The sequence below is a fragment of the Bombus pyrosoma genome, linkage group LG2, assembly GCF_014825855.1.
Source record: "Bombus pyrosoma isolate SC7728 linkage group LG2, ASM1482585v1, whole genome shotgun sequence".
In the NCBI taxonomy this organism is placed as follows: Eukaryota; Metazoa; Arthropoda; class Insecta; order Hymenoptera; family Apidae; genus Bombus; species Bombus pyrosoma.
This window is the reverse complement of record NC_057771.1, coordinates 11,666,071-11,694,026: the sequence shown is the minus strand read 5'-3', so window position 1 is coordinate 11,694,026 and position 27,956 is coordinate 11,666,071. Positions and strand designations below refer to the sequence as shown.

Sequence of the window (27,956 nt, the reverse complement as noted above, 5' to 3'; positions counted from 1 at the left end):
CAGAATTTAGCTGAGTAATCACATACTTTGAATATAATGTCAGGAGTCCGAGCTATACTTTTCTTCGATATAATGTCAAACAGTGTCTTATCAAGCTCTAATTTAAACAGACTGTCAGGACACGATACTTCACTCTTATGTGATAAAATTTAACGCGCTAGCCGCGTATATATTTCAAGAATGCTACCACGAAGCTGACCTAAAATTTTCCTCCGTATAACATTTCGCTGTACCCAAAAATTTTCTTATCGCGAGACAGACAGGGCATAACATTTCGCTATATGACAAAATTTTACGTGCTAACCATGTGTATATCTAAAGCGGTATCACAGGTCTATATTTTTCTTCAATAAGACCCGAAGAGGCGTCCAAGGTAACGTTCTCGAGAAAATTTACGTTAGTCCAACGATCGGATATCGATAGGATCTAAAATAGAATTTCGATCGTATCTGTGCGTCGTAACGCTGTTGTTTTATGATCCGCGGCGAAAGTCGTGCACCGCTTTTCCTCTTTTCTTTGTCTCGCGATTCTTAGGCGAGAATCAACGTCGATGCTCGTGCAAATGTACGGATACGCTTCTTTTCTTGTTCTCTTTTTGTCACAGGTGGTACTATAACAGGAACCAGAGGGAGGAGCCGGTGGAGGACTCGACCGGGCATTACGTTGTTCGAGACGGTTCGTTGATCATACAAGGCGTCCAGGAGAGCGACGCCGGCTCGTACATGTGCAGCGCTAGTAATTCGGAGGGCAGCGAATCTATGGAAGTGAGGTTAACGGTGTCTGCACCACTGAGCGTGCACGTTCAGCCATCGATCCAGACCGTCGATCTTGGGAAAGCCGCTCATTTGGTAATTGATGATTTTCATGGTCGACTGCGATTTACGTGTACATCATTTCTATATCAGTCGATCAGAAGTCAAACTGATAAACTTCGTGATTTGAGAGAGTAAGGTTTGATGAGATCTCTCAAAATAAAAGAGATAAAAGACCAGAAAAATGTTCAAACTTCGTTTTTTGAATTTGAATTTATGACATTTCTGTCATTTTCTTGCGGTGACTTTACTTACAAAAGTAAGATATTTATCTTTGAGAAGTTGAACATATTCATGCACGTAAATAATCAAACGAAAGCAACGAAATTGATCAATTGTCTTCTAAGTCATATTCATACACTGACTTCTGTTGCTGTTTTAGTAATTTCATTGAAGAAAATTTTTGTTTAACAGCCATGCTACGTTATATGAAGAACAACAAAAGGCATTGAATAGAATAGAATAGAATTCGATATATAACATTGACTCGCTAAATTCAAACTTCGAAGAAACAAAATCTCACATACACGATCCTAATAATAATCATTACTGGTAACTGTGCCTGCCCTAACCCTGGAAGACAAAAGCGGCGTACGTAAGGCAAGTAGATCGCAATCTCCGTTCGCAAAGTTCATCTGCCGGTAAATTCTTCGCTCGCATCCAAGCCATTTGCCGCGATCCACGTTCCGGAGTAATCCGATTTTTACGAGGGGCACGGCGAAAAGGCGAAAGGTCTGATTTCAAGCTACGACGGCGTTCGCGTTTTGCCTTCTTCTTTCCGTGGCTTCCTCTTGCCATAGATGGCAATCTTGTTTTCGGAAGAAAGGAGAGAAAAGAAGCGTGGCAGATTCGAGGTCGATCCATACGGCGGCATCGGACACAGGCAACGTTTCTCATCAGCCTCTTTTCTCTAAACTGCTTTTCAGACGTGCAGCGCAAGTGGATTTCCGCAGACGGCGCTGTACTGGCTGAAGGACGGTCAGCCATTGAGGACGGGCGGTCGCATAAGGGCGGTTTCCAGGGAACGTATTTCCGTGATGGCGGTTGCAAGAGAGGACCGTGGCATGTACCAGTGCTTTGTGAGGAGCGAGTATGAAATGGCTCAAGGAATCGCGGAATTGCGGCTGGGCGGTGAGTCTTTGTTTGTTTAGCATTTACGTACCTTATCGTATCATATACACACACAAACGCGTTTTTGCTTGCTGGTTATCGTGTGCAAGGAGAGCGGAAATGGAAGATGAGAAAGGATGGTCTGACCGATGGAACGTCGTTTCCTCGCTGGTAATCCCGCGTGAAACGGCGCGGGTCGTTTTATTAAATCGTCGCCGAGCGTTCGAACGGATATTCAAGATTGCCCGTTTAATTCTGCCCGCATGCTACATAATCGTCTTTTTCTTCGCGACTCGGGCCAGCTACGGTTCTAGCTCCGCGTAATATCCATTATACCGTTTAAACGATTTTAAACAACCCTCGTTCTATCTACCCCTCTTAGCTCGCTCCTCCTGCGCTGGATAGAAACAGCTTAACGAACGTCCCGTGAAATGAAACATTTAAGACACTCAGAGGTACCATCTAATGACATCGCAACGTCAGCACAGTCGTAGCTTTCAATTGCACCGACACGGTGTCTCCCTCATCTTGCTAGTAAAATTTACTTCCTCGTTAAATTTTCACGACGGATTTGCATTTCGTTTCGTCCTGATCACAGACTTTGAATCTGATCAACCGCGAGAAATCGAAAAACCTCTTGGTCCCGGGAAGGTTTCCCCTTCTAGCCTTGCCATTTCCTCGTCTTTTTCCTTCGTTCGATTCGAGTTCACTACTCCTTGGTTGACGATGTTTGAAAGACAGGCTCGTAGATGGAGGAACGACGAAATGGTGTGGGCTGCTACAGCATAAAGGGTGGCGGAGAAGGGATGGACCTGTTTGTCGAGCGAATGGTGCCGCGGTGATAGGTTGCTGGTGGTTAATGCAGTGGAACTCTTTCCCATACGATCCATTCCAGGTTTGCGTGCCACTCCATCGTAACGCGTTTTCCATCACGGAGCCGCACGGTTTCCCTCTGGGGAAGTACGTGCCATTTTTGCGCGAAAATGGCCACATCGGTTTCCCGATCGTGCCTCGCCACGGAAATCGCTGTTTACCACCCCGTTAATCGCGTTCTCAGCACATCGATCCTCATCGCTTTTAATTATTAAATTTCCATCGTCACGTACATCTTTCAGGCCATTTTCACTTGAATCTTTGAATAATTTTTAATACGATAAGTCGATATATCAATGAAATTACAGATGAAGTATAATAAAATCTCGTATATTTACACTTCGTTTGTACTGTAGGAGATAATTAGTATCGAATGCCCACTACTCGAACTATGGATTAATTTCAGTAATTTTTATTAGAATATTCAGTTCACATAGAAAACCGTGTTTCTATAACGAATACATGTATTAATATATGGTAGTTGGTGAAAGTATTTGAACACATGCAATAGTAAAGATTAATAAATATTATATCTGTGCCGCATGAATCATCTAGAGGCCTTATTAATAATTAATACTTATAGATAAGCAAGATTCTACTTTTATGGAGTGTCGAACAAGTTAAATGAACACGACATTTTATACATCCAATTCAGTGCTTCGGTTGACGCGACGATAGAACAGACCTTTGACTTCATGACCTACAAAACGCTTTCTTCTTCTTGCATCCATATCCACAGTCGACAATAAAGTATGTCAAACGATTACAATCGACCGTTTGTACCGTGACTGTCTCTCCCTCTTGGTCTCGAGATGCACCATCTACTCGACAACGCTTTGGTGCGGCGAAGCGCGATAGCGCGTTATTTCGATGTAAAACAGCCGGGGAACGAACCCAGTGCTGCTTTGTTTTTTCTCGCTTTACATTCACTTCCGCGTATCGGTTCTCGTCATATTTCGACCAACGCTCGCGATGCTTTTTCCATTATCCCGAACATCGAACGTTGTTCTCTCGACGATGGCAAGCGGAGAGAGTTACAGCCCCGAAGATTTCAATTAAAACACTTTTACCAAGGCAGATTGCCTTTGGCCAGCCCCGGGCTCGGTTACAGGAATAAAGTGTCCGCCGCGCTATTTCGCGCCTGGTGAGCTTCCTGTGCCCGTGGTAGGAGGCATCGCTTCATCCTGTTCCATATCGTTTCACGGCTATCGTTCCACGTTTCGAAGCCCGCTGCCTCTCGTAACGTATTTTCCGTCGTGAGCGTTGCTACGCCGCGGGCATCACGCGCTATTTTTGCGCGAAAATGGCCTCGTTTGCTGTCCGCCCGTTCAACGGTCCATCCCAGCGTGCTACATTAATGCCCTATCGAGAACCACGCAATACTCGAATTTTCCAGGAAATACAATCAAGCCAATTCTCCATACCTCGATTTCCTCTTCTTTTCCTCTCTTTTTTTTCATTTATCCGCGATTTCGTTCAAACAAACGCGAGAACAAGCTTCATTTCGGCTCAAATCTTTCAAAATAGACGATTCAGAGTCCACGATTTCTATCTTTCCTTACTTTCTGTAATAATTTGGATCGATTCATTTCTCCATTATTTAGACACTTTTGGCTACCGCCTCGCTCCTATTTTTTTCAAATATCAATCGATAATTGGCTTTCAACGATTTTAGATTCCAAGCCATTCCTGCTCATGATAATTTATCAACTAATAATATGTATTGGTAAATCGACAAACTATAAAACTAGGTTAGAATTAGGTTGATCAATAGGTTTAAGTTATAAATGTATCTTTTACACTTTTATCATTTTTTGTCAAATAGGATAATCAGATTGATTTCTAAAATTTACTTGTACGATCTCATTTATTTCGTTACAGCACTACTTGACATGTATTCTGCAACGGTATTTATTACTATTAGCTCTAACGTGTGACTTGTAAAATTTCTTTATCTAAAAAAATTATTTCAATTGTAGAAGACGACTCAACTGTACCGACAAACTTTCTGCTTCATCCAACGAATCACAGATCATCACCAGTATACATTTGGATTCACACAAGATCTGAAACAACACTGAAACAAATTCATACTCGATCTCGCATTCTTATATCTCATATCCTTACAAGATTCGGATCTTCAAACAGATTCGCAGAAAATCTCGAACACGGACTCGAAGATTCTCACAAGATACGCATCAACTAAAACATTATAAACGTAAAACGTCGCTTATTCAGTAGACTTGCCGGTGCAATTTTATGTACGTAAAATTTAATTTTATAATAGCATCGCTTTTAACAATGAAAGTCAATTCAGATATTTTCTACGGTACAGCAGAAGCTAATTATTCTCTATTCTTCTGACGTTTCATTCTAAAGGTTGTTGAAACAATCTGTACGACGTTGAAAAGTTACCACGTACTTTCTTCATCATTAACCACGCAGGCTAACTTCGATGGCCGTTGAAACATGAAATTTTCTTTCTCTCGGACGAAAGAACGTTAGTTTCAGTTTGACTGACGGTGGTCGAACGATACAATGGCTGGGCTCTCGAACCACGGTCCGTTTTCTTTCTTCCACGATTCAATAATCCATCCTGGTCGAGTATCAGAGAGAAGTGAAACTATTTCCTTTCTCACCACGTAGCCGCTGCCCCATTACGGTGGGGGTAATTGAAGAGACGAAGTAGAGTAGGTAGCCGATGGCGGGGCGCCACAGAAACAAGAACAGGAGCAAACAACGGTAATGGATTCAACCTTTGAACGCTTCACCCGCAATTGCATCGGGCTACAATAACTTGCCGTGGTCGTCAGGTAGCCGCGCTAAGCGACTTTTCATTAGCTTTAACGACGCTACGATTGCGCGTTATTTCTTCGACGTTCGCCACCGCTCGTAAGGTTCAAAAGACGCTAAGTTAGGTTATTTTTCTTATAGAATAAACCGTAATCGATTTCGTTTACGCTGGAATTATTAAACCTGTCAAAATCTTCTAGTTTCAGAGTCTTCTTGCATATTAATTTATTAACCAATAATATTAGCAAATTGAGAAGCTTCTCTTTTACAATTTACAATTTATTTGCCTATATGTATATAATAGGATAATTAAGTGACTTGTAATTTATAGAATTTATTTGTAGAATTTTATTTGGTTTGTCACCAAACTTAATATTGTTATGCAAGAGAATTTATTAATTCTTTTGTACGTTTTATTCCTTTTTTTTCGATATTTGTATAGATTGCTATCCTGAAAAACCGCTAGTCACGTTCAATATAGAAGCAGTTGTGAAGAAAATCGATGTCATGACAGGATGGATATAAAAGTTGAAAGAAGTAATATTAATAACCTATAACTTGCAACACGTAAAAGTTCATTGATAATGTTAAATCAATCTTCTTACAATTACTAAAAGAATATACATATAATTTTCGCGATAGTAAAGTTGGCCTGTAATCAGGCAAAAATATGTTATATATTAAGTCGGTGATTCCAGTATTAATGACTCGAAAATTGAAAGAAATCCACGATCAAGAACATTAAAAAATTACACATAATTTACTTCCCTTCGCTATATCAGTTCAACTAATCTCATTAATTCTATATAATATGACATACTTAATTACATACATATAAAAAGTCGATAATTTTTAGGGACTCGAAGATCACATTCACTCGGCGATTAAAGAAGGAAAAGGAATTCGCTGTCAAAGAGGCAAAAGAAATGCACCAAAAAAGTTTCTTGCGCTCTAATAGAACCCGAGCGTACCAATTTTAACCTTCGTCCACTGCGAACGAATCTGTTCGAAAATGAACGTGCCGAGATCGTCCGGACCGTTTTTCCGATTGACCGACCAACAGCGTGACGCGTGTCGATTTTCGATGTGTGGAAAAATTTGATGTATCCCATTAGCTGCTGTTGGAATTCTTCTCGGTCGCATGATTTCTAAGCTGCAGGGCACATAGTGTGCATTAGGTGGGGATTGCCCGCAGCACGATGGGATAGTTAGTACCGCCACCCTGGATTTGCATACGCTAACGAGATTCCTGCGGTTTTGCCAATGCTTTGCATGCCAGCCGAGCACGATCTTGCTCCAGCCTGCAGCTCTGGCTGCGTCTATTTATTATGCGTCATAGATACGTTAGGGGGAAGAAGGCACGTCAGCCATACGAGGAAACGAGATAGAGATCAGAATAGAGTACACAGGAGAGAGACACCCAGCATCGTGTTGGCAGTTACCGCAAGTAGTCGCGTTCTCAAGAAGCGAATGCCGCGCTTCGTTCGTTCTATTAAGCATGCCGTACTACTTTGTTGGAAAATTCGCGTATCAGAAACCACGTTTCCTACAATTGTTTCGCTTCCGATGTATATCGAAGTCAAGTTCCCGAGAAAATGCTTATCGGCATATATAATAAGGAAATGTCGCAAACCTTATCGAGTTAAGCTTATATTTAATATATTAGACAATTTTATATTATGTAGGATAAGCATAGTCACAGAATTTCTGAACGATATTTATAGACGCAGCATTATTATTTATATTTATATTAAATGTCAACTCAATTGCATCGGTCAATCGTATATTATAGTATGTGACACGTCGTATAACAAACGAATCCAAGTTTCAGCTACGTGTTATTCGTTCAATCGTTGTGTCAATTGGTTACACAATTCTTATTCAAATCCTGTTGCGTAACTTTCGGTGGGAACATCTGTCTTATCGTCCAGACCTATTACCATGAGATTTTCATATTTTTGTATGGAGATATATGTATAAGGTTGGAAATTGTTCAAGCACGTAAAAGATTTTTCTCAACAAATGCGTTTGGCAAGAAACTATATTAAGAAATAGTAGTTGTATGTAAGTTTATCCTAGCAAACAGAAATACTTTTTCCTACTACTACTTTTCTTTTTACAAATGTCTTTTTGTTTTATTGAGATCATTTGATGGTAGTATTACGCATATACCGCAATCTGCCACAGGCAACTAGACCGTAATTATATTGGAAATTAAACGGTCGAAACGAAATTTGGCTAATGGCTCGCGAGAGATATATTTCGTTCGACCAGATTGGATGGCCATTACGAATATAATAAGAACAAGTCACGGTACGAAAGTTCGGAGAGAAAAGGCTGGACTTTAAATCGAGCCCGGAAACTGGAGAAATTTGTTCTCCCCTAAACGAAGGGGGCGGGAAATGAAGTTTCTCTACGAGTCGAGCCGCCCTCCGCAGATTTTTAATTTAAATTGCAACCAGCGGCTAGGAGGTACGCTCGCTAGAGTACTGGTTATATTTGGCGACAGCCTCGGCTATTATTTACACGGCGATTCTCGTTTTCTTTCCAGGCGAACGATAAACAAGCGGTCTACCCTGTTAACGTTTCATTAACATCAACCTCGTTCGCTGAACCAGCGTTTTCACCGCACGAAAGTGTCTTGTATTACGGGCGAGAAACGTGTTGATCGTTGGGATTAAGCTTACCAACGAGATTTCGGAAACATCTGATGAATTTTCCGCAGAAAGAAATTTTTTCGTGCAAAGGATCGCCGAGAAATGATTAAAGTTGTTGACTTGTTTAATTCGTATAATTTTATAATAAATACGAAATTCGGAGAAAGTATAATGAAAGGATGGGCTTGCTGGAACGCTTCTTTCGAGTCTGAGTAAACAGGCAACCCCGAAGCAGGATGCTTTTAAAGATTATTCCAGGCTCGAGGAACGCAAAGTTGTACGTGCAAGCAGTTTCGAAGGCGAAATAACGAGGCGGACTAATTGGACAGGCGTAATTGTTAATTTACTAATAGCTTCCTTGGGTAGGCAGTCTTTTAATTATACGCTGTGTTCCCGTGTCGCCGTGATTTCGAATTTTCATTACCAAATTCCCTGCTGCCACCTTGGTGAAACACGACCATCGTTTTCTGCAAACGCTTCGCGTCAAACGTCATTGTGCTTGAAATTTCCTTGATAAAACATCGTTGCAAATTATCAAACCGTGTAATTTACTATGATCTTCGCTACATATATACATATATGTGCTTGAAAAGTCAGCGAGACATCTCGGAAAAAAGTTAAGGACATCTTAGCATCAGATAGACGACGAATGACACAGGCTTGCTTGAAAAAAAGAAAAAAAAAGAAGGATGGGAAGGTTAACAAGAAACGGACGCGAAGTTTCTAAGCTGATGTTTTTCTTGTGGGAGTTTTGACACTTAGTAACACGGAGAACCGTGGACGATGTCGACTTCGGAGGAGGCGTCGAAGTTGCTACGTGTAGCAGGGGCGTGCAAGAATCAAGGTATGCATACGAAAAGTTGAAGGAAAGTCGGCTGTTATTTCGTAGTCGACGTGCTCGCGCTTATGAAGTTCATGAATTCATTACCAGCAGGGCTCGTTACGAGCGGCGGCACGTTCATTTAGAGCCCTTCTGGAACTGGAACGCATGCTTGCGAACGCGTCGCGGTTATTTTCAATGTTTCTTCGTTAAGTTGCGCTGCTCTTAATCTCCGAGTCCCATTAATCTTCAGGCCAATTATTTAACACAAAATCTTGCTGCTTATTAAAATCCACATAATGAAAAGGGATACGATGACCGAGTGTAAGGTTAGAAGCGCATCGAGATCGTTCCACGTGTGTCCGGACGCGATGTTTTGTCGATCTACGACGCAGACATTGAGCAGTTTGGAGGTTAACCGAATCGGACAGTTTCGATATTGGATTTTTCCGTTATAGTTAAAACGGCGGTTCTTCTCGCGGCACAACGACGCGTCACAATGGCTATAACAGTGACCCAGTTTCGGTGAGTGGCCGAGTCAAAAATCCATTTGAGCCGGAAGTTGGAATTTATGTTATATCTTTCAAAAATTTCTCGATTTCTAGTCGTCTCCATCTTTATGTTATGAAAACTATATTATTGTCATTACGCACTCTGTTAATTTTCTATCGAATCTTTCTACCTGTTCCTCCTATTCTTGCGCTATTTTCTTTACGATTTTGCACGATCCTAGACAATGTTATTTGAATCAAAGAACGGGAAAGAAATATTTTTGCACGCAAATTACATTAAATTAAGATAATTTATTATCTTGGCTACTTTTTAATAAAGTAATATTATAGCGTAGGAAGATATTGTATAAATCCCTCTGCCAGCTTCTACTATTCTATTTTTTCCTCTTGCTTTTTACCTTCGAGGATTTAGTTTTGCTGCCGCGCAGACGTTCCGTAATTAATCCGCAATGACTTTGCCTAGACTATCTAATCTTGCTGTTCTCTCAAAGTTTCTACGAATCATTAATACGCACCTACTTTATCCGCCACTTGCGTACTAAATAAAAATGATCGGAAATAATCCTAGTATTATTCTCTAGCCAATATCGCCTCGGTACAATTCTAATCCGCGTTTCGCCTTTCTGTATAATATAAATTTAATCCGAATAGGATCGAAAGTTAGGCTCCGGCGACGAGGGTAGAGCGAAGATCGAGCAGCGAGTCTACCAGGTAAATAAATAGCCGGATATTAGCGAAGTGGTAGTAGCTGCGGGGGGGCAGAAGTAGGTGGTAATTAGCGAAGGAGAATCCAGGTTCGATCGGAAACCAGGGTGGGACGAGGTAGGACGATCGTTCAGACAGATTACGGTTGGAGAGAAGAAGATAGAAATCGGGGGTGAAAAGACGAGGAAAGGATGGCTGAGAGGGAAAGCCGTGAGTCGGTGTGCTGGTATTTCGATGCTTCGAGGTATGTGTAATCCGAGCATAACGTCTGTTAACAGAGATCGCGCCGCAGCTGGTCTACAGGTTTATCGAACAGACAATGCAGACCGGCCCATCGGTTTCTCTGAAATGCAGCGCCGCGGGTAATCCCACGCCGCAAATTTCCTGGCTGCTGGATGGATTTCCGCTTCCGCAAAACGACAGACTCCTGATTGGCCAGTACGTGACCGTGTACGGGGACGTAATATCCCACGTGAACATCTCGTCGGTGAAGTCCGAAGATGGGGGCGAGTACGAGTGCATCGCGAGCAGCCGCGCTGGTGAGGCGAGTCACTCGGCGAAACTCAATATTTACGGTGAGTACTCCGTAGGAGTAAGAGCTCAGAGAAAGAGAGTGAGAGGGTAAAGACTGTTAAGGAGAAGAATCGCCGGCCGGTGTCGATTGAAATTGACTGGAAACCCCGGGGAATATTATGTTTTCTCTTTTTCTCTCACTGTTCCTTTCCCTTTATTCTTTTCTCTCTCTCTCTCTCTCTCTTTCTCTCTAGGTTCTTTCCTTCTTCGTCTATCTTTCGCACTCGCGTAGCTCGAATCGATCACCAGGAATATCGGCTCGATGGGATCCTTTGTCATTAACCACCACCCTTGGAGCGGTGGTTTCTGTTAATTAAAAACTGCCTTGTAGCTTTTGTTTTATCAGCGGATTTACGCTGGCTGCGAATCGTTCCGCTTGTCGGACGAAGATGAAAACCTTGTACACCCTGTGAAACTCACAAGATTTCCCCATTCAAACAAGTTTTATGAACTTGTTCGTAGATACCAGGGCGAATCAAAAAATAGAAGCAAAAGAAATCGCAACTGGAAAAAACTGACGCGATGCAACATGCTGATGAGTAGTTGGTCTGAGCAGAGTGCAACGCTTGTTCGTTTTTTCAGCAGCAACCACGAAGCACTGCGCGTCCGTAGGTCCACCAAAAAGGTTCTCTTTCTACCTTCTCTCGCCGAACAAAATGTACACGATATTTTCTCATTCTTTATCATATTAATGACGAAAGCTGCCTTATAACAAGTTTGACTAATCTGTCCAAAGTGCAAGACTGTGTTTTCAGTCTGTTGAATCTTAGATAAATCTAATAACTCTACGTTTTTATTACATCAGAGGTGTTAAATGGTATATTACACTTTATATTTTGATTCGTCCCTGTACTTTGTAGATACCCTGTATTATGTTATACGTTTTAAATTGCGAGTCTTATATATACTTCATGACACTCGATGGGAACGTGGAGAAGCATCGATGTCGCGTCAGAGGGGGAATCGCTCGAAGCGAAATATATGTTTCGTTGCTTGTCAATCGCAGGTTTGCCATATGTCAGGCCCATGTCGACGGTTTCGGCGGTTGCTGGGAAACAGTTTCACATCAAATGCCCGGTCGCTGGTTATCCCATCGAATCGATCGTTTGGGAGAAAGGTGAGTATTAATATGCCCTCCTATCTTCCACATATACAACCTTTCATTTGAAAAATGCATCCATATATCCGTTATACATCGAGCAATCGAAGTGGAGTCAGTAAATTCTCGACGGACTGGCTTGGATTCATTTGGAATTCCAATTGCGATTACGAGGCAAATTGATCGATCACGTTGTTACCAGACGGAGTAAGGCTGCCTACGAACATGAGACAGAGGGTTGCGAATGGTAGCTTGTTCATCGATACGGTGCAACGAGCCGCCGATCAAGGCACGTACACGTGTACCGCCAGGAACAAGCATAACTTCACCTCTCAACGTTCAGTCGAAGTGCGCGTTCTAGGTGAGTGAACTGAAAGCAAATATTTTCCGATACCGGTCTCTTTTGCAGGCTTTACAAGGCAGGACGATTTAATTTGCCTCAGTATCTGAACTTTACTGGTCACGTGTGGTATACCTATTCATTTTCATTCCTACGTCTATGCTTCGTGTTTGCGGAGTTTTGATGGAGTATATGTGGACGTAGTCGTCGAGACTTTTAACGTTAGCACTTTTACATTATATTCCATGTGTATCTTCCCTTAAATTCCCCTTCTTCTTTATTTTCTCTTATAATTACACGGCTATCCATAAATATTTGGACTCCTGTTGCACTTGGAGCGAAATATCCATGTTATAATCACATTTTCGATATTACGGTAGAACTTTCTTCTACTGTTAATTCTTCATCCCTAACTATAACTAGGATCAAACGTTCTGTTAGATATAGACCGAAATTACGAATATACCTTGGTCGCTCTGCATACAAATTTTTTCGAATGTCGTTAGGGATACACATTTCAATCGCTCTAAAATTACAATATCGAACAGACACAGCCGTTTAATTCAATATATCCGCAATATCAATTTGCATTGGTCTCAAATTATTTCCCTTTTACTTGTAATAATTAATATTGATTATCATTTTCATCGATATGTGCTAATTGTATACAACTAACCGAGACAAAATTCGTGGCCCAAATTCTGTAATGGAGTTTCATTTGAAATATAGTTTGTGTCATTTCCAATGATTTAGAAACGTCCAAATACTTATGGACAGTGCGACATTTGTATCAAATCTTAGATATCAAAAATTTGCAAAAGTAAATCGTCAATTGTACGAAACAATTTGCCGTACAAAGGAAGGGGAATAAACAATTTCTGCGTGACCGGGTACCATATGTGACCATTAGAGATGTCAAAGAACGATTATCAACGAATAATCACAGCAGTGACATACCGAAAGTTATGTCGTCTCTTTGTTTGATATATTCTGTCCTCCCACAACATCCTCCCCCCCAGGCATCCCCTCCGTAATTTTCTGCCCCGGCGGCAATTGCATATTAATTACAATTCGTGTATGCATAACATCCCGGCGTGTTTGATGCGTGCCGCCAAATTTACCTTCACACAAAATGTTTCTGTATTAGGTTTACGGAGGAAATTCCGTGTACTCCATTGTTCATCGCTGGCTGGGATTAGTTAACGCGAGCCAGTATTGCTTCGGGTTTCACCGGGTTTATCGCGTAGCCGTGCGTGAATTTCCGAAAAGACAGTAACAACCGTAAGCCGCGTGCAAACCAGGTTTATCTCTCGAAACGTACCGACGTTATCGTCTTTTAATTGTTGTATCGCGTCGCCGATAAACCGGCAAACGTTTACGCCCCAATTGAATACACACAATTCGCGATATTTCGGATTTTCTCGCGTTTCTCGCCGTCTACGCTGTGTTTTCTTCATCTTCTTCGTCGCCAATCTCATTGAAAGCGCCCGAAACGTTTAACGAGAGCAGATCGCGCGAGGAGATAAATTCAATTCCGAACAAACACTCGAAGCGGTTCGCGCAATTTAATAGACGTTGCCTCGTGCGAGGAGACGCAGAAGGGGGAGGAAACGCTCTGTACGTATGATTCCAATGCTGGCAAAGTGCGACGGAAGTTCGAAAAATTCGAGAAACTTGCCGTAAGTTGCCTCAAAGGATCTTGAGGCTCTGGCTGGCGTTCCGGCGAAGCGGAAGGGGATATCGTTCGCGCGACTCCTAATCGTGCAGCTGGCTCGGAAATCGTATCGCGCCCCTTCGAACTCATCCGCCATTTTGTATACTTTGAGAAAGTACTTGAAAGCGATCCTCCGAATCGGTAATCGCTTTCCCGTTTCCGCCAACCCTATCCGTTAAGCTTCGCGTAACCAAGGAAAAACGAAGAAATCGAAAGGCAGAGTATCGAATTCGATTAAACATCAAAGCGATTTGACGAAATTGATATGAACGAAATCGATCGATAGTTTCTCGTGGTGTCAAAGTTAATTAACTTGCCACTCGGACGATTTTCTAGTCGTTGAGAATGTGATTATTTATCTACTAGTTGGTTGTTCTCGTATTTACTCGAACAGAATGTGATCGCGTTTGAACCGATTAACAAACAGCAGAGTCGGTCAATTCATCCGTCTTACGTTCCACCGAACCGCCACCAGAGCTATATGATCACGCTAGCTACAGCAAAGGAGACAATCAAAGGGAACTCTCTGCACACGATACAACACACTGATCGTGTGTGTGCATAGGATGCTTCTGTGAAACACAATCGTCCGACTGCAGGAACAGTCGGTGGTGCACATACAACGAACTCTCTGGAACGGACGGTCGAAAAAGTTTCTCGACCGGAAAATTTCTTAAGATAGCTCCTTATCATACGACAGGCTATTGCGGTACAACCGTGTGTATATATATATATATACATGTGTGCTAGGGTGTGTACGTGTGCGTGTATGCGTTCATCTACCTGTTTCTATCTCTATTTCTATCTCTAACTCTATTTACAGTGGCTTACGAAAGTGTTTCAACATATGTAGGAACTTTTCGTAGATATATTATGCGCGGTATACGAGACATTTTGGGACTTCGTTAGTATTGTAATGAGATACGACTATCGGGATTAAATGAGCAAAATTTGAGAGAAATCTGAAAATGTATAAGGAGATATCTAAAATGTAGACAGAAGTTATAAGCCTATTTGATCTTAGGATTAAGCACGTGTTTTTTCCAGTCTCTTGATCGTTTCAAAGATACTAAAAATATTAGATTACATTATTATACGATATTGTACCAGTTACATCATTGGCTTTTCAGAAAGTTTATAAATTTGAACTTCATTATGCCCATTAATTAACCAATACCAAAATCTAGAAAACTAACAAAAACAGTATCATCGCGCGCATTTTTAGATTCTTTTCAAGTTTGACCAATGTAACGATGATACCCATGTCTCGTTACTGTTGCTACTGAATTTCCGAAAAGTTTCATATTTATAACAAACATAACGTAAACACATAATATATTTAAATATTTTGTGAGTCACTGTATCTCCATTTCTTCGTCTATCTTCTCTATGTGCGTCAACGGATATCCGTGCGTTTGACAACACTCCGCGAACGAACCCACGCACCAAGAGCACAGCACTTCACTGCATCGCTCAAGCATCTGTCCTTGCACGCGCTCGCCTAACTGCTCTGTATATTATATTACATACGTGTACTTTTGTACATAAAAATTCATAGCGCGACGATGCCACGTACTAACCGGAGGGTACGGGGCCGGGTATACGTGCGTGTACATGCGCGCTCTAGCGATACACGGGGCGCTTCTACGAGAAAGGATCCTCTGCTTCGCTATTGTTTAATCGTGTCGTGCATCAACCTCGGGAAAACAGCGTGCCAGCTCTAAGGAATCCCCTTACGTACGCTTCCGTTATCGTTGGGGCCGAGATAACGCTGGCAGGTGAAAAATATCGCTGACCGGTTTAATATCGACTCGCGTCGCGTCGTTCTAGATATCCTTGATATTCGCATTTTACGCTCCGTATTATAGTATAGTATAGTATCTCGTGACTTATGAAACATTTATCCTTATCTATCGATATCCAAATATATAAAACCGTATGTTTCCAATAAACTTCATATACTTGCCCGGTCACAAGGTTCGGACGTTTGCGCTCTTTTGACATGTTCCTCTGATACTAATGCTAACGAATTTGGTATTATTTATTAATTACTATTTTTGAATAAATTTTTCAATTATTCATACAACAGCTTTTTTAAATTCCGTATTCTATATGATAAAAGTTGTAAAGATTGTTTCCTTACATTATTTTCAAATAATATTTGGATTAACAAATCCTATAATCGACGAAATTATCCGTCACGTGATTTCCTGACATTTCGTGAAGAAACAAAGCGCCAACCATCGCGATATAAAACCATGGCGAGTACACGATCGAACGGCACGATTTCAGCCACGAGCGCTCCGTGTATTTGAGAACGTGTGCACGTGCTACTTGTACATAAATATGCTGTTGTCGAAGCATCGATATTCTATTAACGTGACTCAGTCGCCGTTTCTCTCGCGCGATGTGCCCTTCACCATTCAAGCACTTCAAAAACGAAACAAAAATCCATGTACAAAGTGTTACATTGTCGTCTTATACGTATATACATTAACGAATTCAATTTTACCGGCAATTCTCATAGTCGAGATCGAAGAGGCAAATGCGCCAACGAGGAACGTTCGAGCAACGCGTAAGAGTGTTAAACTTGGCGGCTTATAAACGTGGAACGAGTTACGCCTCGACTCGAAAGCAATCAACCAGAGTGCTTGTAACCGATCGATTGTATTGTGTTTTGTGAAAATTTCGCGTGTTTAAGCGTCAGCAAAAGTCCCATTTATCGGCGCGATGGCGTTCGAATGGTGCTCGCGGGCCACGAATTAATTGCGAAAGCTTGTCGACGAAGGTATTCGATGTGAATCCCGTAGTGGGGGGGGGGGGGAATCTTTGAAACGAAAAAACGGGGATCGTTCGATCGACGAGGAGAACGAGTTCATTAACGCGATCCACGCCGTGGCGAGGGCGAATTTTTCGCAGATTTCCCGCACCGTTCGTAACCATGAGGGTAGGCTATGAACGAGCGAGCGTTAGAGTGGCGATGGAAAAGTAAAAACCGATCGGTGAAAAATTTTACAGCGCGCCAGCTACGGTTAAATATCAATTACCGCGTTTGTTCTCGCTAACGCCGGTTTATTCGTTGAACCGTTCGAGGGAAAGAAGTGCGTTACGCGGGTTACAATTATCGCGAATCCGATCCCAGCCAGAGTGTTCCGCGATATTAAAAGGAACCGTGGCTAGCCGGTTGTAAAGGGGGAAAAAAGGTGCGTAAAAAATGGCGCGTATATACGCAGACAAGAGATATACCTACCTGCGGGTGTATGGGGCGTTTGAACATCGCGATTTTCGTGGATTAACTCAAACGATTTAACGATACCAACGAGCGAGCAGATTATATTTCTGCGCGGCGCGTTTTGCTTTTTATAGGGAGCAACGATAGCTTGTGACACATACACAGGCTCATGAAAGTATTTAAACGTTGCAGACATCTTTTATGAATATATATTGCCTGTGGTTATGTGAAACGTTTGAAAATTTTATTAGCACTGTCAGATTTGCAAATATACATATATAGAAATTACTAGATATTTAATAAAAGTACATATTTCGCAAAGACCATACGAATATTTAAACAGCCAATTATCGACCAATATTCAATGGGGACTACTTCTTACATGCATAAGATGGCTGTTCATGTTGTATAATATCGTTTACTAAATACAATCATAACAGTCATGTCTCTAGTATCTACGATACTAATAAAATTTCAAAATATTTTGTATAATGCATAAAACGCGAACATAAAAGTTTACCGTAATAAATGTTTAAATACTTTTGTTAGCCAGTTTCTTTTTATATGGATGGGGGCTTGCAGAGTTATATCGGCGCTGTGATTAGCAGTTAATTCTTAATCGAGGGGATTAAACGAGTGTTGCGTAAGTTATAGAACGGTCTATCCATTGGATTCCGATACAAAAAATAACTGCATCGCTCGCTTCATCCAATTAAGCAAGCTATTGTACAGATATTGGATTAATTTGTTGGACTAGGATTAAAAAGTTGGCGACGAGTCAAAGATTGAAACTCGAAGGTCTAACGATAAAAATTGCCGGTAAATTTTATCTTTTATCTCCGCGAAAGACAAACAGTGCTTGTAAGTGAAGTTCGCAACGTGATTGTATTCACCCATCTCTTTGAAGCTGTCTGTTTCTATATAGACGATCGCAACGTTAAACGATATTCCTTTATATGTCGCGCATTAGGACACTTTGCGACGACTGAATTTTTAATAAAGTCTAATCTTATGGTCAAAGAATATATTCCTTGACGCTACCTCAAAATTGTTATTTTAAGATCTTAATTTAGTGATGTACACGGCCCGCAGATGGAAATTTAATTAACGCCGGTGTAATTACAGAGCAGGCATAGCTCGTGCGGCTTTTGACCACGCCGTGCTCTCATCATGAACCAGACATACGTCCTTTCGATGTATCGCTACTGAATTGTATTTTCGATTGTCGCACAAAGCGTCCTAAAGTGTCTAGCTTTCTATTTCAACTGATATTGTGGACCTCTTAATCCATTTTTATATTATTTTTATCTTATTAACTCGACAGCATCGGTGGACAATTTTGTCTTCCTTAATTAAAATGTCCTGTGTACCATTTTGAAAGTTTCGTTTTGTTTCTTATGTCGCCTTTGTCTCTCTCTCTCTCTCTCTTTCTCTCTCTTTGTTTAGTTTCAAACATTTCACCATTATTTCATAACATTCTGTATAATATAAATTTACTTAAAAGTTAACGAAACACGGAGAACTTCAAATATTTCAACGAGCCTCGAGCAATGAAAAAAACTGTTAACTAGGAAATGTTAACTTAAGGAGGGCAGAATTAAAAACCCATCCTTTCGACGTGTGTGCTCATATATCTTCTATCCCATGAAAATCTCTCTTCTGTCCCGTTCACTCACACACAAATTCTATAAAAGAATACGCGGTTTTCTCTATAGCGTTTCCTCGAACCGCTTTTGACTGGAATGCCACCTTTGTCTTTGTATTGTTCTTTCAGTGCCACCTAAAATCACGCCTTTCAGTTTTGCTCGCGATTTAAACGTAGGGCACCGTACTAGCGTACAGTGCGTAGTCGTGACTGGCGATCTGCCACTGACGTTCACGTGGCTGAAAGATAACGTCCCAATAGAGACGATCAGGACGTCGCAGGATACTCCGTCGTCCAGCCATAGCCGCGTTCAGGCCCCGGCCAGTCCTGGAGACGCGATTAAGGGGCCCAAGCGGGGCCCCAAGGCCGACGGGCAGGCCGAACAGTCCCCGAGAAAGGCCATTACCGTCCGGCAATATGACGCTTTTACCAGCGCCCTGAGCATTAGCACGATCGCACCCGCGCACAATGGCACGTACACCTGTCGCGTGGCCAATGGCGCTGCCACCGTCGCTCATTCTGCACTCCTTCACGTCAACGGTAAACGCACACCGTTGGTGTACTTCTTCGTTCACGCTCCCACTACGACAGAGGTGCCACGCTTCCTTCTTTCGTTACTTTCTTTGCTTTTCTTCGCGTTTCCATATCTTTTGGACGGTTCAACAATTTGGCAATTTGCAATTGCATCGCATCGATCTCGACGTGTCTGCATGCATCGATACGTCGCGAGATCGTTAGGTTTACTACGCGAGCAATAATGCTTACTATGTTACTGTAAGACGTTCCAGCGGATCGATGAAATATTTCAAATATATTCCAAAAACGATCGCTCCAAACAAGGTTGTGGGTTACAGTGAATATGCGTTCTGACGAGTTGTCGTTCAGGCGAATGTATCATCAGGAGATTGAAATGCATGCTTTTATAAGAATTTACATACAATAGAATTCTGATTATATGAACTCATTCGTTTGAATCAACTCTTAGTCAGAGTTCGATTAACTGAACTTCTGTTGACTGAATCCAATTATTTAGACGCGAATCCCTATTATACGAACGAGAGAACATAGGTAGAGGGATGACTCAGCAGACTCATATTATGTGAACTCCAATCATGTTTATAATTTGACGAGTTTCTATGACGGAATTTTACTGTATCTGATTGTACCAACACATCCGTTAAAATGGCAATTCCTCAGAACACGTATCTACTATAAGCATAATCTTATTTGGGAAACGATCGTTTTAATAAAATCTTACAATAAAATTATAGCAATAATCTAAAGCTTGGAGAAAGTCTAAGCTTCAATTTGGATATGCATAGTTCTAGCGACTATTCATAGTGACTAGCCGATATGCTGATCGTTTTCGTGAAAGAGGAATATCCCGAAAGTGACGTGCAACGATACGGATTTCGTGGATCGATTCAGAGCAACAGAGCCGTTGTGGGATCGCGGCACGCGATTCACGGAACATAATAAAGACAGACTGGCAATTTTCCAGGTCTGCGGATTATGTGCTGGCGCTGGAAAAGTAACTGATTGATCGGTTGGTAAGGAAACAGCGCAACGCGGTCGTTCTAGCCGGCGGGTCGGGTATGATCGATCAATCAGCGAGCTCTCGAGACTACGGCATCGCGGTGTGATCAATTTTCTGTTGCGTCCTGGGAAAAAAGAATTTTCGATCGGTTGTCGCGTCTCTTGGAGCTCGAGCCTCTTGGAAAAATCGATCGATCCTTAGAATAAATACTTTTTGATAATCAATCGACGTCGATCAATTTGTGTATCGACCTTACACGTATCCGCTTATGTTTTGATTTTAAAAAGAAGATCATAATCGTTATCTTTGGTTGGTTTTCTCTAAGATTCACCTCTGTCGTCGTTCGCGAGTCCAGTTTCTTAAGCACCACGTACACTGACGATCGTCGAGGATGATCTCGGAGCCGGAAAATTACAACAGAGAGGCTATCCGATGTCATTCGACGCGACCTGTTTCTGCTATGATGCTAGTCCAAAGTGCACGCTCAACGGCACGTTCGACCTGTGACAACTGGCGAACATTCGCGTTCTCCACTTTTGCTTTGCCACGATCTTTCGCCTATCGGTCCATGACGGTCCTATTTCTCTTCCGTTTCTCTCCTTTCCTTTCTTTTTTCTTCTCGCTTTTTTTTCTTCCCCTTTTCTATTACTCTTTTCGTGACGGTTAGCTCGAGAAAAGATTCCTAGGAAGGAATATCGCGAGGAGGATATGGAGCGTGGCGAAACGTGCCGCGCTTCGTCTCGTCGCGGATTATTAGATTTCAATTTAGATTAGAAGTAGCGACGCTGGGTGAAAATCGAGACGGTGAGATGATTCGTTGGCCGTCGTTGCCGGTCTACGGAGTGGAACCGCCCGTGTCCCTGGTAGAACGTGCCGCGAATTTTCAATCTCATATACTTCCCACGATTTTGAATCCTTCTTGTATAATATCTATCTCTGTCTTTTTACACTCTCTGTGACTACTGACTCTCTTTGCACGCTGTTTCTCTTTTGCACGCCCAATTGCACGCTTTTTTCGGATGTATATATGTAAATATATATTTTTCCCTCGGATACTCTTAATACGTACATATATATATATGTATATTTATACGTATGTATATCTATATTGTATATGTACAGTTAACAGATCTTGCCAGTGTTTCACGTAATGTTCGTTCACGAACGTTTTGTTTTCTCTCCTCTATAGTGTGTAATAATCGGGCTGAATCAGTCGATTTGAAGGTGTATGCCTCGTAGATCGTACAATTGTGATCTGTGACATCGAAGCGCTCGTTGAAAATCTGCTTCGGAGGCGAGTTTCCACTCGTTGCTCCAAACTCTTATGTACACGACTATACGCACGCATACATGGATACATACGTATACGCATACACCACTATACACACACACACACACACACACACTTTCTCCTCCCACTATTTCTCCGTTTCTGTAACTCTCTGTCTGTCTGTTTCTCCTGTCTTCTCTCCGGGATATGCTCGCGCAGAAACTCGTGTTCAGACCGGTTTCGAATTCGCTACCGCGAAATTAAACGAGAATCCGGCGTCAGATTAGGATTTTTCGTTTAATTTTGCGCTCGGCGGCCACGGGATCGGGCTCGATGTCACAGCGTGAGACCGCTTCTACGTAAAAGTTACCATACCGTGCTGAGTTTTAATCTTTGCGCGCAATATATGCGTGTTTATATTGCATCGTTCAGAATTAACATATTCAGGAGTTGATTGAGTATATTGCGTTTCATATATACAGTAATGCTCGTTTCGATTACAATTGATTTCTCCTAAATTCAAACGATCCAGCCGTATCGTTTTTTATTATTAGTGTAATTCGAGTTCCAAATTTGGTCGAATTCAGTGTAATTTAAATTTAGAAGTAGTCTATGGATATACCAAGAAGAGGCCAGAAATACAGTTATATTCTGATACAGATGATGTCAAGAAGATTCAGGAATCAGGCAGATGCACGATTGAGACAGATTCGGGTTCAAAATTAGACGAAAGTCAGGAATAACAAGCTTACATTGGAGCAGAAATTTTTCAGGAGCTAATTATTTCCGATTAGACGTAATTGGGAAATTGGGATGTAGTTATTCTACGTATAATGATAAGCTTGAAAATATAGTGAAAGCATAGAATAAAATTGCTTCATCTAAAGAATGTCGTTTCTTGGAAAGTCGAACGAATCGAATGAATTGAGTAGAGGATTGATGTACCAGATCGGTTCTTCATTAAATATATTTAATCTCTATTTGTGCAAAACGAAGTATTATATCAGAAAGTTCTATTCTACACTTGCAACTTATACTCCTATTCATTTGAGAATTAAGCAAATTCGGATATACTTGACAAGTTTCGGTAAAGTCAATTTTCTCGAAAATGTAACGTCTAACAGAATTTTGTTATTCTCGATTTTCTTCGTATATTGAACTGTAGAATCTCTATAACTTCAATTATATCACGAATTTTGATTTATAGTTTGATCGTGTCTTTCTCGTTTGTTTTTGGCTAAATTGTTCCTTTTTCCTTATTAATGGATTTTTAGAAAATGGTTAACCCCGCGAAAATTATAACGTGGTTCTCGATCTATTGAAATTTGAACGAGCATTAATGTATATACATTATATAATACATAATTTCTATGGTATTCTTTTACGTTGGATCGTTGTATAACGACACTTCGAAAACACAATTCGCATATAGTAGGAGTCGTGCTCTTTTGTCCCGTTTTCGAATGAACCGTCCACCTTTGTTGCTCTCTCGATATTTGTGTTGTATTATCGTGTATCAGTCACGTATTTGACCGATTCTGACCGAGTTACATTATATTATATCACTATCACTATCCAGTAGAACAGTATCTTTTTATGAAGACTATGCTATGTTTTCGCTCGAGATATTCTCTATGATTTGTGTACTATCATCATTATCATCATTATTATCATTCAAGTTATATTGAGACCGTAGTGGTAAATCGTATTTGGGCGAAATCGATACGAGAGATCCGTAAGTTAGGAATTCGGGAAACCTTATCTTGCATGAGACTGATCCGGCATATTATTACTCATTCGATATGCTGTTAATTCGGTGAAATTCAAGTAGTTGAAATCCTTCATTAGATACAGTCACTGACAAAAGTCTTTGTACATCTTATGAGAAGAATATTTTTAAATAGATAAAATATGAATATTATAAATCAAGTGTGATATGTAAATCGTTTTATTCAATTTAAATTTAAAATAAATTAATGACAGATCATTAATTAATTAAATCATAGACTGGACAAGTTTTATGCTATTTTATTTTGATAGAAATGGCCTTTCTCTAAAATATACGGAGACTTTTATAGGCAACTATATATACAAGATCTCTCGTGTCTTTTCATCCTACTTAGTTTTCACGCTCGTTTCGATAATTGACTGCTCGACGTTCTATAAGTCCTGGTAAGTAAACTCATCGTTAATCAACTCGAATGAGAAAAGAAAGCCAAACGATCACGACGAATTATTTCGACTTAACGCCTCTTGAATCAATTTATGAAATCTATGCGAAAGACGCGCCAGTAAAGCGAACAACGAGGAGACCAAAGGTTCAACGAAACCCCGATGAAAATGTTCATTAAAACAGACCACCGGTATAAGGATCGTGCAGTCACCTCTGGTTTCAACTTAGTTTCGCCGAAAGTCTCATAAAGACATATTGGTCGACATTAGCAGTTACTCCGGCTCATAAATGTTCATTTTCCGAGCCACGAGGTACGTGTGTGTGGTTCTGGCCGAATATTTATGACCGAGCCACCATTTTTCACGGACTCGGCCGGGGTTACCGTTGCACCTGTCCAGCGTCCACGTTTCGGAGGTCACGTAGCAGGAAACACGTAGCAGAAACTCCAAGTTATCGCGGTTATCAAACGGCCAGTTCTTGTACAAACTCGACCTACTTGAAATTCGTCTGTGGCGAAGTAGTATAGGTTCGTGTTTGGTCAGACAACGAAATAGAGTAGCCGCACGGTATCAACCGCTTCTAGCGGAGGATCAGTGCGGATTTGATCAAATAATGTGATCGCGAAATTTCGTACTTCGTGACCTCCTGCGCCAATTTCACGATGAGACTTCGATCACCGGAATAGGAAAAAAAAAAAAAAAAGGAAAAAAGGAAAACGAAGCGAGATACTGGAAATTGCGGGCGAATAGAGTACTATACGGAACGGAGCCAGCGGAATATAACGGTGATATTACAGAGAGTTGCGCAGGCACCGGTTCTTTTTACCAATCGTTTTTGGATTGTCGTTGCCACCGAGAGGAACATTAATTACGGTCCGTCCGCTCACCGGGAACGGATTAAACTCCGAGCAGTTTGTATCCGCCAGTTGTATTTTAATGTTAATTTCAGACGTTCGGGAAGAAGATTTATTAACTCCCCGTTGTTTTAGACGCGTAGCGCCGGCGCTATTAATTCCGTTTCAACGGGCCGCCTCTGAAGTCCCGCGGAGTTTCACGATTTTCGATGTAATTATCCGGCTCGCCATTTCATTCTCTCCTAGGTAATTCGACACTCTTTCAACATACCTATAACCAAGCCTTACTAGACTCGCTTTACTTCGTTTCATTTCACTGTATTCGCAACCGAAGCTCAAATATATAGAAGTCTCGTCGTCTAAAGGTCCGTTCATACAAAACCGTGCCATATCCACGTTTCACATGTATCTATTTATACGTCATTCATTCTATGTTCGTTATTATCAGTTGTTCGAATGGCCTCCGGTTACGCTTGATAGTCTCGGATATTTTCCTTGTCTCTCAGTCTGACCACGCAACAGCCATAGCACGAACTTGTAAAATTGTGCCTGAACGTATTTCGTTCGTACATGATGTTATACAAAAACGAAGATTAATTGATAAGAAAGTTGTATTTTGCATAGTCGAATATTTATCTCGGATACATCTTGGATGATCCTGGATAGTACATAAATATCGACGCATAAACACTGGGCCAATATTTAGACACAAAACGGATATGGCAGGTTTGTGTGTAAATGGATCTTGATGGTACTCGTATGTTGTTCCTCTGGCGCGCTTGTTTTATTATCCGAAACATCCTCTCATCTTCCAGTTCCCTTAACTAACCTTTCCGCAAAAGAAAAGAAAAAAAAAAAGAAAAAATAGGAAACGAAGACGAGAGCGTAATCTCTGGTCGAGATACGCGTATAGGAGAACGGTTTGTGCCCGCATGCAGGTACATACTATTATCACACGTCACGTTTATAGTTCCACCGCGGATCTCGCCGTTTTATTTCGAGAACGGTGTGACGGAGGGGATGAGGACACAGCTAATGTGTACCACGAGCCAGGGTGACCAGCCGTTCAACATCACGTGGTTGATGGACGACAAACCGATACAGGTCAGGCCGGGTGACGGTGCGTCGGTGTCGTCCTCGGCGTCGTCGTCGTCGGGCGGATCCAACGCGGCCGTCGTCGAGACGGGCAACAACATACAGATAAGCGACTATCCGCCGTTTTCCAGCATCCTGACGATAAATAACGTCAGCGCTAAGCACAGCGGGAACTACACGTGCCAGATCAGCAACGTCGCTGGCCTGGCCGAATACTCGACCAGCCTCTCCGTTGCTGGTTGGTGTCTCAAACGAGCAAGAACAAAAATCGACATATGGTAGCTGTAAGAACCTGTGTACATAAACCGTGTGCCAGCCAGATATACTTGTCTCTGACTGTCTTTCTACAAATATATATTGTATATATACACGCGTGTATATACATTTTACGGCACAGAAAATCGAACAGCCATATCGAAGGATTGGAGTACGGTTTGTTTCGACAGAGTCGATTCGAACGTCGTGTTTTCGTTACCCTCGATCACGCTTCCTCGAGCTCCTATCTTCTTGGATTTTTCATGATCCTTCCATCCTATCACCGATAGGATGTTCTGCGTGTATAGATTAAATCGGAGATCTCTACTTCTTCAAAAAATTTCGGTTCTGAAAATTTATGGAAAACTGTCCGGTGTATCACAGTCGAGAAGATATATTGTTATAGGGACGAACGTGAGAAAAGGCGCATCTGTCTTCGTCAGAGGATACATTTCGAAGTTCGATCTATTTGAATTATCTATGCAATATCGAGAGATGGCCATTCTATGCCAGATATTTGTACACTGACTATAGCGTTAGTACTCTTATTTTCTTAAATTCGCACGAAGGTAGAATATCAAGGCTGGATATGGTATTACGTTGCCGAGGATTCTTTTTTCCAGCGCCTATAAGCCCAGTAAGAAGACGACGGGAGGTCTATTTAAGGCGGATAACATTCCGCTCCTAACTGCCGGAATATTGCCTTAAAAGAAAATAGCGAGAGAGATCCGCCAGGCAGATGGCTTCTGTTCCTTCAAGGACACCGATGGTTGCCTCGCAATTACATTTGTCCGGGTACCAACCGCCTTTTCCATAGCTGTTCTTCGCAGGGTTGTGCTCGGTGCGTGTACCAAGTAGTCGTTTGGCTCGTTCCGGGCGCGTTTTTTTAACGCGAGCACGTTTCTTCCGTCGCCGTTTTCCCCAACGATGTTTCCTCGTTTCCATCTTCGAGCCATCCTCTCCCCGCTATTCCACCTCTGAACGACATTACAAGCCTAGTCTTCCTGGGGCGAAAGTTTACTGCCAGTCGAACCGGGCGCTCTCGCGAGGATACGACCCAGGCAAATTAGTTTCGAGTTTCAGAGGGGTAGCGCGGTAATGCGACTTTTCAAGAAGTTCTCGGCAGCCGTTCGACGATTTCGAAAGTCGCCGACACCCATTCCTTCGCCGCGATCGAGATCTAAATCACTTTCTACCTTTGTATGAATGGAGCCGGTTCTCGGCTTGTTCCCAAGCTACGACAACAAAGCTGCGCCGTTCTTCCGTTTACGACAGCTGTGAACTTCCTCGCACGCGGAGTCGATTAAATTACAGGACCTGTACGCGCGGTATCGTTACACGAAAGGAACTTTCCGGTGAATAATAGTACAACAATATGCAGCGAAGGGGAAAACGGAAGGACGATGCGATCTTAATCTTCGTTAGTTAAAATGAATTCTTCCAGAGACGATAAAACTCGTTAGTAGACTGCGGACATTCATGCAAATTTGTACTTTTATAGAATAAAATTAAAGAACGGGACCTAAGTAGAGATTTGTCTCGCATACTCGCATTATTGAATCCCATTGAATTTACATTGTAATTATGAAAAGGGATTTGAAGAATTTATTTTATATTGTTTTCGTCGTTATTTCTTCTTCCATTTAGGTTTTAGAATTTTACCAAGTTGAAGAAAATTTGAAATATTTTATGTCATTATACTAAACTATTTTTTGAAATCGTGTATAGAAACTCGCTTGAAATTAATACATTTGTATTACAACTGAAACTACCACGCGTTATTTCACTGCGCAATCATTAATGGGTCTTTCCCATAAATGTATAAAAGTCCACAGTCTACTCGTTACGTTTCCATTGCGTTTCTTCTACTTTTAAAACGAATTGCAAG

General features: G+C 41.5%; 1 protein-coding gene across 8 annotated transcripts in view; it reads left to right on the top strand.

The window, feature by feature from the left end:
• LOC122573090 (Down syndrome cell adhesion molecule-like protein Dscam2) overlaps positions 1 to 27,956 on the top strand; it is a 162,129-nt gene that overhangs the window by 90,928 nt on the left and 43,245 nt on the right. For 5 of the 8 annotated variants that reach the window (XM_043739066.1, XM_043739057.1, XM_043739037.1 and 2 more), the window contains exons 6-11: positions 605 to 848; positions 1,739 to 1,943; positions 10,561 to 10,857; positions 11,862 to 11,972; positions 12,157 to 12,315; positions 19,015 to 19,425. In XM_043739066.1, the coding sequence (XP_043595001.1) occupies positions 605 to 848; positions 1,739 to 1,943; positions 10,561 to 10,857; positions 11,862 to 11,972; positions 12,157 to 12,315; positions 19,015 to 19,425 (1,427 nt within the window). Of the gene's footprint in view, positions 1 to 604; positions 849 to 1,738; positions 1,944 to 10,560; positions 10,858 to 11,861; positions 11,973 to 12,156; positions 12,316 to 19,014; positions 19,426 to 25,688; positions 26,052 to 27,956 lie in introns of all 8 variants that reach the window. The other 3 variants (XM_043739047.1, XM_043739074.1, XM_043739081.1) reach the window with 3 other exon arrangements.